The sequence below is a fragment of the Elephantulus edwardii genome, unplaced genomic scaffold (assembly GCF_000299155.1).
Source record: "Elephantulus edwardii isolate Elephantulus edwardi_28Jun2011 unplaced genomic scaffold, EleEdw1.0 scaffold00079, whole genome shotgun sequence".
Lineage (NCBI taxonomy): Eukaryota > Metazoa > Chordata > Mammalia > Macroscelidea > Macroscelididae > Elephantulus > Elephantulus edwardii.
In genome coordinates, this window is record NW_006399829.1 from 648,767 (window position 1) to 660,249 (window position 11,483).

Sequence of the window (11,483 nt, forward strand, 5' to 3'; positions counted from 1 at the left end):
CATATAACATCAGCTACAATATCCCTAGTACCACGACCCCTTCTAAACCCAGCCCGGACTTCTGGCAGTTCTCTGCTGATGTGCTGCTCCAGTCGTTTTTGGATAATCTTCAGTAGAATCTTGCTTGCAAGTGAAATCAATGATACTGTTCTCTAGTTTCCACACTCTGTTGGGTCACCCTTCTTTGGAATGGGAACAAATATAGATATCTTCCAGTCAGAATATCCTGAGACTGCCAAAATATCAACTATGTCTTGGAGAAAGTGCAGCAGAGGGCTCCTTGGAGACAAGGATGACAAAGCTTCATCTCACATGCTCCAGAGAACTCGCTCTGCATTTTTCAAGATGAGAGATCAAAAAACCAAATTTAAGCCTCAAAGTCACAAAAGTGAAAGATGTTAAGTGCCATTGAGTCATAGACAACTCATAATGACCCTATGAACGAAAGTCCTCGACACTTGCATGACTTTGATGAAGTGACGTCCACTTACGTGAACCTTTCTCCAGGTTCATAGGGTTTCCGGAGCCAAGCTCTTTATGGAAGCGGATGCCACTCTGGCTTCCAACCTTGTTTTAATCAGGGAGCTCCACCAAACACTGTCCACCATGGATAACCATTCTTGCATTTGACACATCAGTGTCACAGTGTTCATCTTCACAGCAACCACAAGTTACCTCTGTACGGCAAGTGGACACACCAGGGCTATACCACCTAGAAGAATGTTTGTCCATTATGTACAGAAAGTTAGTGAAAGATACTATAGGCAATATACTGAATGACCCAGAAAGTATTAAAAGAAGATGGAGGGAGGGAGCTCTGGTGGCCTAATGGTAAGAAGTTGTGCTGCAATCCCAAAGGCACGCGGTTCAAATACATGAGATGCTCCGCTTGAGAAGAAGGCGCAATCTCCTCCTATGCCAGTTGGATCTGATTTGACAGTACACAAGGGGGGGGGGAAGATGATGGAGAGAGTACACAGAATCACTGTATCAAAAATAACTGACTGACATTGAAAACTTTTGTGAAGTACTATATAAGCAGGAGCCAATGGTAATGAGGGAGAAACTTGAAGCTGTACTGAAGCTATTAGCAAAAAATAAGACCCCAGGAACTAATGGGATACCGAGTGACTTGTTTCAATTAACAGATGCAGACCTGGATGCACTCTTCAGTCTATGCTAGGATATTTGGAGAACAGCCAATGAATTGGAAGAAGTTCATATTTATTCCCATTCCCAAGAAAGGTAATCTAACAGAATTTGGAACTATTAAGCAACATCATTAATAACACATGTAAGCAAAATACTGCTGAAGATCATTAAAAAATAGAATAGTACATAAATAGGGAACTGCTAGAAGTTCAAGCAGAATTTAGAAGAGGGTGTGGCACCAGGGATATCATTACTGATGTCAGATGGATCCTGTCTAAAAATAAAGAACACCAGAAGAATGTCAATTTATGCCTTATTGACTGCAAAGGCATTTGATTGTGTGGATCTTAACAAGTTATAGCTAACATTGAGAAGAATAAGAGTACCAGAGTACTTAATTGTGCTGATGTGAAACCTATGCATAGATCAGGATGTTGTTGCGTGAACAGAACAAAGAAACACTACATAATATTAGGAAGAGTGTGTCAGGGTTGTACTCTCTCCATATCTATTCAATCTGTATGCTGAGCAAATTATCCGAGAAATTGGACTCTATGAAGAGGAATGTGGCATCAGGATCAGAGGGAAATTCATCAATAAACTGCGTTATCCAGGTGGCACAACCTTCCTTGCTGAAAGTGAGGAAGACTTGAAACATTTGTTGCAGAGACTCAAAGAAGATAGGCTTCAATATGAGTTTCATCTCAATGTCGAGAAGACAAAGACTCTTACTGGACAGAGAGGTAACGTCATGATAGATGGAGAAAAGATTGAAGTTGCCGACAAGTTCATCTTGCTTTGCCCCACAATTAACACCCTTGGCACCAGCAGTCAGGAAATTAGATGTATTGTATTGGGAGTCTGCAGTTAGGGACATCTCCAAATCATTAATGAGCAGTAATGTCAGTTTGAGAACTAAGGTGTGTCTGATTCAATCCATCGTCTTTCTGATAATTTGCCATGTATCTGAGGGCTGGACATTGAATAAAGATGATAGAAGAAGAATTGATACCTTTGTGCTCTAGTGTTGGAGAAGAGCACTTAACATCCCGTGAACTGTCAAAATAATAAATAAATATGTTTGGAGATGGTGCAGCCAGAGTGCTCTTTGGAGGCAAAGATGATGAGACTTTGCTTCATATACTTTGAACATGTTGCTAAGGAGGACGGCTATTCCTTGGAGAGGAACATTATGCTCAGAAGGATGGAGGATCAGTGAAGGAGGGGAATCTGACCAGGTGTGTTGATTGACATGGTGACTGCTGCAATGGGCTCTAGTGTGTCAGGAAGTATGAGGATGTCACAGGATAGGACAGAGCTCAGACCTGTTTAATAAGGTTGCTATGTGGCATACTTGACTCGACAGCACCTAACATCACCACATTGTCATATATGCCTTTGGTCATATTTGCCTTTGTTGTGTTGATTTAAATATATGAAGAAGAATGGGCCGCACATAGACTAAAACAATGAGTATTATAGTAAATTAAAATAGACATCTGTGGAGATTTTTTATGTTTTACCAAAACTTGACAAATGGTTATTGTTGTTGTTGATTGCCTTTGAGATAAGCGTGACTCATAGTGACCCTATGTACAAAATGCCTGAAGTCCCGCTACAACAATTGACATTTATCAGTTCATAGAGTTTCTGGAGGCATGTTGTTTAGGAACTGGATGATACTCCTGCTTCCAAACCTGTTGTAGTATATTACTGTTGTTATGTGCTGTTGAGTTGCCTACAATGTATAGCGACCCTATGTACAGTAGCTCTGAACCCTTCCCTGTCCTGAGCCAGTCTCACTAATTCTGACACACCAACCCCCATTGTCCCAGTTACTGTATCAACCCATATCATCTGGGGCATTCCTCGCCTGTGCTGTCCGTCCATGCTTCCGAGCATGATGTCCTTCTCCAAGGACCAATCTCTCCTGGCCACATGTCCAAAGTAAGTAAGGCAGAGTTTTAAAATCCTGGCTTCCAAGGAGAGACTTGGTTTCACCCTCTCCAAGACAGATTTATTTGTTTTCTTGACAGTCAATGGTATGTTCAAGACTCTTCTCCAGCACCACAACTTGAAGACATCTATTCTTCTGTCATCCTTAGTCATTATCCAACTCTCTGAAGCATAACAAATAATTGAGAAGATCATGGCCTTGATTAGGTAGGTGCACCTTTGTATCTAGACTGACATCATTGCTCTTCAGTACTCCTGAGAGGTCCATAACAGCGGATTTTCCCAGTGCAATTTGTCTTTTGATTTCCTGATGGCTGATGTTAAAAGTGTTGCTGGTGGACTTGACAAGCTGTAATTGCTAACAACCTCAATCTCTTCTCCATTTATCATGGTACTGCCAATTGACCCAGTGGTAAGGATATTTGTCTCTTGATGTTGAGCTTCAACCCATATTGTAGACTAGTACTTGACCTTTTGCAGCAAGTGCTTCAGGTCTTCTTCAGTTTCAGCAAGCAAGGTTGTTAATGAGTTGTTAATGAGTCTTACTCCAATCTTCATGCCACACTCCTCCTCATAAAGCCCTTCTTCCTGAATGATCTGTTCTGCATACAGATTGAAAAGGTATGGGGACAGGATGCATCCCCGACACACTTCTTTCCTGATTTTGAACCATGCAGTGTTTCCTTGCTCTCTTCTGAGGACTGCTTCTTGGCCCAATTATAGGTTTCATATAAACATGATCAAGTGTTCTGAGATTCCCATTTTCCTCAAGGCTAGCCACAATTTATTGTGATCCACACAATTAAATGCCTTTGCATAGTCAATGAAACACAGATAGACATTCCTCTGGTACTCTCTGCTTTCTGCCAAGGTCCATCTGACATTGGCAGTAATGTCCTTAATGCCACAAACTCTTCTAAATCCAGCTTGTATTTCTGGTAGTTTCATTTAGCATTTTTGTATTTTTTTAAAAGCAAAATCCACTGATTAAACTTTGATTGTTAGTGGCTCTTTCACCAATACCTGATTTTGTAACATTTTGTGTAGGTCATTCAGAAAACCTGGCTCACTGAGTTGTGAAGTGCGAAAAAAAAAATCATGTGTTTATTTTTTCATTGATGTCAGAAAAATCTTAATTTAAGGACACTGTCAAACTTACAGTGGTTCATCACCAAATCTTTAAAGATCTTGATTTTCTCCTGAAAGCTCAAATTTTTTAACTGGCAAATAACAATGGGGGTCGGTGTGTTGGAATCAGTGAGACTGGCTCAGGATAAGGCAGGCTTCAGAGATGCTGTACATAGGGTCGCTGTGATGCAGACAACTTGACAGAACATAACAACAATAATAATTATTTATTATGAAGGAATAAGTTGATTTTTTAAAAAAAGCATCTATCAAATACCTAAGTTAGAATAAATATTCTTTGTGTGTCATTCTTTCAAGGCAAAATGATATGTGTATGTGTGTGAAAAAATGAGTTCATAACACTTGGTTTGCAAAAGTGGTTTCCTCCAAGACGATAATTGGAATTTGAAACGAATCAGAGGTGTTTCATGTGTACATCTCATTTCTTCACACTGAGTGTGAAATAAGCCTTAAAAAGGCACATACTCAGGGGGCAAGAGTTTATGAAACAAATAGTGTTATCAATATATTTTACTGATTCTGAAAGGGCTTCTGACTGTGGATCACATAAAATTACAGCTGACATTGATAAGGATGGAAATTCCAGAACTCTAAATTGTTCTTATAAGAAATGTATACATAGACAAAAAACTGTTGTCTAAACGAGGGAACCCTGAATGGTTTAAAATCGGGGAAGGTGTGTTTCAGAGTTGTTCTTTCTCTCCACTGATTCCATCTGTATGCAGAAGAAATCATTCAAGAAGCTGGACTCTGAAGAACATGGCATCTTCTTGGAGAGGATTGGAGAAAGATTGACAAACAAACAACCTGCACCATGCAGATGACACAACCTTGCTTGCTAAAAGTCAGGAGGACTTGACATTCTTGCTGCAGAGGATTAAAGACTAGAGTCTTTAATATGGGTTTCACCTTATCGTCAAGAAAACAAAAGTCTCACCACTGGGCCAATAGTTAATATCACCCTAGATGGAGAAGAGATAGATATTGTCAATTATTTCTTCCTTTGGATCCACAATCAACACCGTTGGCACCAGCAGTGAGGAAATCAAAAGATGCATTGCATTGGGAAAGTCAGATGTCAGGAACCTCTCCATGTGCTGAAAAGCAATGATGTCAGTTTGTAGACTAAGGTACACCTGATCCAAACCATACTATTTTTGGTGACTTGCCAAGCAGCTGAAAATTGGAAAATGAATAATGATGGCAAAAGAAAAATTGATGTCTTTGAGTGTGGTATTGAGGAAGACCCCCAGATATCCCATGGACTGCCAAAAGGACAAATACATCTTGGGAAAGGTGCAGGCATGGTGATCCTTGGAGGCAAGGATAGTGAAATGACATCCCACATACTTGGAGCATGTTGTTGGGGGGGCAGATCCTTGGAAAAGGACATCATGCTTGGAAAGATGGAGGGTCAGTGAAGGAGGGGAAAAAGCTCCTCAATGAGATGGATTGATTGATACAGTGGCTTTAACAATTGACTCAAATATGTCAGAGATGATGAAGGTGACACAGTATAGAGCAGGGTTCAGATCCATGGTTCATAGGGTGACTATGAGTTGTAATCGACTCATGCACTTAACAATAACAACAAAAAACACTACTGTTATGGCTTCATTTAGGATGTTCTTGAAGTAGTTTTCTTTCCAGTGGATTTGTAAGAGTCACGACCACAATTTTCTTACCGCTGCCTTGATTTTTGGTCTTGCTCCAACAGCAAGAAAATTCCAGCAATCTGTTTCCAAGACAGTCTATGAAATCTCTGTAGAGTAGAACTCTATTATTAAATAAGTGGTATCATGGTGGATTAGAATCAAGGTAAGGGAAAATGTTAAAAAAACCCAACACTGTAGCATTCTCCTTTGTTGTGTATCAGGGGCCACCAAGAGTTAGGATCAGTTAATAATAACCATGTCTCATTTATTTACTGAGTAAGTTCTCTCTGTGTGCTCCAAGAAATTAACTTAGACTCTCCATCCTTATAAACAACAAATGCTTTGTATTTCCCCCTCTAATCTTGATTATATACTTCCACTCATTAATGATACCATCTTCCTCTCCCCCTTCAGTATTTTATAGTTTAAAATACCATCTTCAGATTCATCACGAGTCCTTGACTACTGAGGAGCTGAAATAAATGTTAATAGGATTAAGGTATAGGCTACACAATGAGCCATATTAAGAAATTTTATCCCAACAGGATAAAACTAGGATAAACTAGGCCTGCTAGTTTACACTCAAGAAAGAGACAGGATATTAACATTTTGTGAAAGTTTGTTCGAGTGAGTTTTATGGTTCATTAATCTCTCAGGATGAGGCTCCTTCATCTCAAGTTACATTGAACATTCCTGCCCTTAAAACAAGACAATATTGTCTTCACAATTATTTTCTTTTTCTTTTCTTTCTTTTTTTTGACAGTGGAATATTATTCTTAAGTACAGAAGAGCCCAGTTTGGTGGTGAGTTCTTTGGCCTTGGCCTTCTCCAGCTTCGAGATGAGGGCCACTGACTTGGGCCCCAGGACATTGCCTCCCCAGTGGTGGATCTCATCATATTTGTCGTTGTAATTGGTTCTGATGGCTTCTACCAGCTTCACCCGAGCACCTTTATCTTCTGGGTTCACCTGCGTGAAGGCAACAGTGGTGCAGGTCTTCCGCCCATCTTCCGACACAAGGCGGGCAGGAAGACCACCAGCTCTATGGGGTCCATGTCGTGTGCGATCACCACCAGTTGGACCTTCTTGTTCTCCACCAGGGTGGTGATCATATTCACCCCAGCACGGAGGACAGGGGGTCTCTTGGTGGGGGTGTCTCCTTTGCCAGTAGCCTTCTTCTCAGCCCAGACCAGCAGCCTCTGCTTCTTCTCCTTCTTGGTCTCTGGTCGGTACTTGTGGGCCAGCTTCAGCAGCTGATTGTCTGGCGGTCTAAGGCCTGAATAAACTGGTTAATGGCAGGTGGCACCTTGAGTCGTTTGTAGAGGATTGCCCTCTGCCGCTGCAGTCGGATGTGGCGGGACCATTTGATGAAGCGGGTAAGGTCCCTTTTGGGTTGGATGTCCTGCCCGATGCCAAAGTTTTCGGGTCTTTTCTTTTTCGGGATTCACCACCTTCTTAACCTCCTTCTTCTTGACCACTGGCGGGCGCCAGGGCCACACCTTCTTCCCCTTGGTCTTCTTTCCCTTCGCCATCTTGGGTGGATGGGCGAGAGAATTATTTTTTCTTAATCACTTTTTTCATACAACAAAAACTTACAGGGTGTCTATGCAAACATTGTACTATGGAGACATACTGAATTACATGATGTTGTTACATACCATCAAGTTGACTTTGATTCTAAGAGACCCTATAATACCTCTGCAACCTGCCCTATCTTGGGAAGATCTCACTGTCTCTGACACACTTGCCCCCATTACCACAGTCACTGTGTCAACCCACTGAACTGGGATTTTCCTCACCCACGTTGACTGTCTGTCCTTCCAAACATGGTGTGTTTCTCCAAGGACTGGTCCATCCTGGCAACATGCCCAAAGTATGTGAGATGGAGTTTTAAAATCTTTGCCTTCAGTGAGCAACCTGGTTTCACCCTCTCAAGGAAAGACCTGTTCATTCTCTTGGCAGTCCAAACTCTTCTTCAGCACCACAAATCCAAGGCATCAAGTCTTCGCTGGAGACTGAGCCCTCATATTGGTATTACATGATAGAAGACCTTAATTTAGTTGGAGAAGGTCTATCCCCACTGCTGTTAATTCTGACTCATAATGACTCTAATTGAACTGTCCCATAAGGTTTCCTGAGTGGTAGATATTTGTGGGAGCAAGTTCTCACTTCTCATCTTTCTTTCAGTTGGCTACATTCTAATGGAGTCACACTACTGACATTTTCAGTAGCAGCTGAGAGCTTTCTCAAGGTACCTTCAAACTCAAGGAGGTCTGTAAAGTAGGTAAATACTTCTAAGAACATTTATTGCCATCTGTTGTTGTTTTTGATTGTCATCAAGTTGAGCATAACTTATAGCGACTCTATGAACAAAAGACTTGAAGCCTTTCAATAACTATATTTCTCACAGTTCATAGAGTTTCCAGAGGCATGCTGTTTAGGAAGTGCATGCCACTCCTGTTTCCAATATTGCCATCAAGCAGGTTTCAGTTCAGAACAAACTCCCATGGGGTCCTGACGGTGTAAATCATAATAGGTGGAGATTTCCCATCTTTCTCCTAAGGAGAAACTTGAAGGGTCAAAGGATAATACAGACATTTTGGTTAGCAGCTCAGCATTTTATAGTTCTCTTTACAAGAACAAGTGAAGTTTAATTTGAAATCTGAGGGATGCCTAGGGCAAAATGAAGGCCACAAGAGTTGGTGAGGAGTCAGGTCCATTAGAACTCTGTGTTCTGAGAGTATTTGTCAAACTGAAGGAAGAATGCTGTGGTAGAACCTGGATACAAGATGCAAGACAGGATGGACTTTGGAGACAAGTTAATAATTTTAATTTTTATTCTAAAAGCAATGGAAATAGCGTTATTGTTTATGGTTGTGCATCATCGAATCAGAACCGACCCATAGCTGACCCTCCAGTGGGTTTTCAGAGGCATTTAACTGTGCGGGAGGAGATTGCCTATCCTTCTCCCATCGAGCAGCTGGTGGCCTCGAACTTCATTACTTCAAGATTGCAGCTCAGCTTCTGGCCTCTGGAAATAGCATTAGACTTGATAATTATAATTTAGGGTGTATGGAAAAAATATAAATGGAGAAACAGGACTAAGCTTAGTAGTGAGGTTAATGAGTTACTGTATGAATGTTTTGGGGGTTTTTTTAACAACACTTGATAGGACTGGACATGCATTGGCCCTACTTCAGTGATCTGAGATAATGGAAATGCTGTCAATTTTTAGCGTAACTTATTGATCGTGTGCCCTTAAGTTGGAAATACCTCAAGCTGACCATCCAGCTGGTTTTTAGGGTTGTAAACGGCATGAGAGGAGATTTACTTTTGTTCTGCAAACAATCATACCAAAAAAATGTTTGCAGTCCACTGCTAAGGAGTTGAATTAAAGTCATAGTGACCTTCTATCAGGTTCAGAGGGAGTCAGCCTGTCTTTCTCTCAGGGAGTTAGCAGCCCAACACCTTATGTAGAGAGTCAAAATCAGTTGGGTTATAGTTGTTAGAGAAGAGCTCTGAATATCTCACGGCCAACCAAAAGAACAAACAAATACTTCTTGGAGAAAGTTCAACCAGAGTGCTCCTTAGAGGTAAGGATGGTGAAAATTGTCTCATAAATTTTGAACATATTGTTAGGTGGGACTTATCCTTTGAAAAAGACGTCACGTTTGGAAAGGTGTGGGATCAGCTGAAGAAGGGAAAATCCTCATCAGGATGAATTGGTATAGCGACTGCAACAATGTTGTTGTTTTTATTAAGCGCTGATTGAGTTGTGATCCTATGAACATCAGATCTTAATCCTGTCTTATTCTGTGTCATCCTCATCATCCCTGACATCGGCAAGCCTATTGCTTCACTAACTGGGTCATTTCTTGGAAATCCTTGAATAGGAACACCATGCTTGCTTAGAAAGGTGGAGAGTAGGCGAAAGATAAGACCCTTAACTGTAGCAATGGGCTCAAGGATACAGGAGATGCTGAGGGTGGCACAGGATGGGGCAGGGTTCAGACCCGTTGTTCATAGGGTTGCTATCAGTGTAGTCGACTCGATGGTGCTTAACATAGAAAAGATCAGGGTTTCAGCTTTGTGCCTCCAGCTTACTGCAGAGACTAAATAAATGTACTAATTCATTGTTACTGTGTGTTGTCCCTCCATAGCTGATTCTGCAGCAGGTTTTCAGAGGCAGTAAATCATAAGGGGGGAGATTGTCCATATACATACATGTTTAAGAAATTACAAGTTATGTTAAATTAAAAAAAAAAAGAGTTCTTGAAACTTTAGATAAAATATTTTTCTCAGGGAGCTCTGGTGGCCTAGTGGTAAGAAGCTACACTGCAATCTCAAAGGTTCATGGTTCAAATCCACCAGCTGGAGAAGGAGGGGAAATCTCCTCTTGTACCAGTCAGATCCGATTTGACAGCACACAACAACAACAGAAAAAAATATGAGAGAAATAAAAACAACAAAAAAAATATTTTTCTCCAGTGTGTAGTTCTGAGGAATATCCTCGGTGCTTCTTCCCCTCCTGCCCGCCAGGGCGGCGCTGCTGCCGGAGCCTCGGTGCCTCTGTGTGTGGTGCCGCTCTTGTTTTTGTCAGTGGCGATGACGTTCTCAGGCAACACTTCCGCTTGAGTTTGCCGCCAGTCTTCAGTGCTTGCTGCGCTAGCGCTGTGGCTCATTCTAATGCAGGTCTACAGCCATGGAGCGACCTGGGACCAGCGAAGGTGGGTTCAATGCAACAAGCCCGGGGATTTGAGGGGCGTGCCAGCCTTGAGTGGCCGCGGGCACCACGCTAACAAGACCTCCTCTCTGTTTTTAACCCAGTGACAGGCGCAGAGGAGTCTGGACCTGACCCACAACTGGCAGTCACCATGGGCTTTACGGGGTTCGGTGAGTGATTGCTTTGGGAAGAGTCACGTCTTCTGTTGCAGATGAGTCAGGAGCCACTCTTTAGGAGAGTATGTCGCACTGTCATCCCTTCCCTGCACTTTCACTTCACCATCTCCCAGTCAGCTCTTATGTTGTTTGTTGTTAGGTTCGTTCGAGTTGGTTCAGTTCTGAGTCACTGTGACGCGATGCACAAAGGACCGAAACATCTCCCTTTGCTGCCCCATCTTCACCATCATGGTTGTATTGTTGAAGCCTTTTGTTTTAGCCCCTGTAGCAGTACATCGCGTTGGGGATTTTCCCATTTTCCTTGACTCTCCACTTTATCAAACATTATGACATTTCTGTCCAGCAACTGCCCTTTCTTGACCACATGCCCAACTATGTGCCACGGCATTTCACCATCGTTACTTTTAAGGGACGTTCTGGTTTCTTTTCTTCCAAGACAGATTTCTTCATTTTTAGGCAATTCATGGTCTATTCAGTGCCCTTCCGGAGCACTACAGTTCAAAGCGATAGATTTTTAAAAAATTATTATTATTATTGATTTTAATAGACACTTACAGAGGTTTTGGATTTCCATTCATTCATTGCCGCACTTTTTTCCCTGCCCACCCCTCCCCACCAGCTCGCTTCCCCCACCGAAGAGAAAAAAAAATTCCTTCATTAGTATACAATTCCCA

General features: G+C 41.8%; 1 protein-coding gene and 1 pseudogene across 1 annotated transcript in view; one reads left to right on the top strand and one right to left on the bottom strand.

Moving 5' to 3' along the window:
- The window catches only part of LOC102845041, an 11,859-nt pseudogene extending 4,417 nt beyond the window's left edge, over positions 1–7,442 (bottom strand).
- Positions 7,443–10,612: 3,170 nt separating this feature from the next.
- WDR70 (WD repeat domain 70) overlaps positions 10,613–11,483 on the top strand; it is a 369,437-nt gene continuing 368,566 nt past the window's right edge. Inside the window, exons 1-2 of the mRNA XM_006889538.1 lie at positions 10,613–10,637; positions 10,738–10,803. Coding sequence (XP_006889600.1) covers positions 10,613–10,637; positions 10,738–10,803 — 91 coding nt within the window. The remainder of the gene's footprint in view (positions 10,638–10,737; positions 10,804–11,483) is intronic.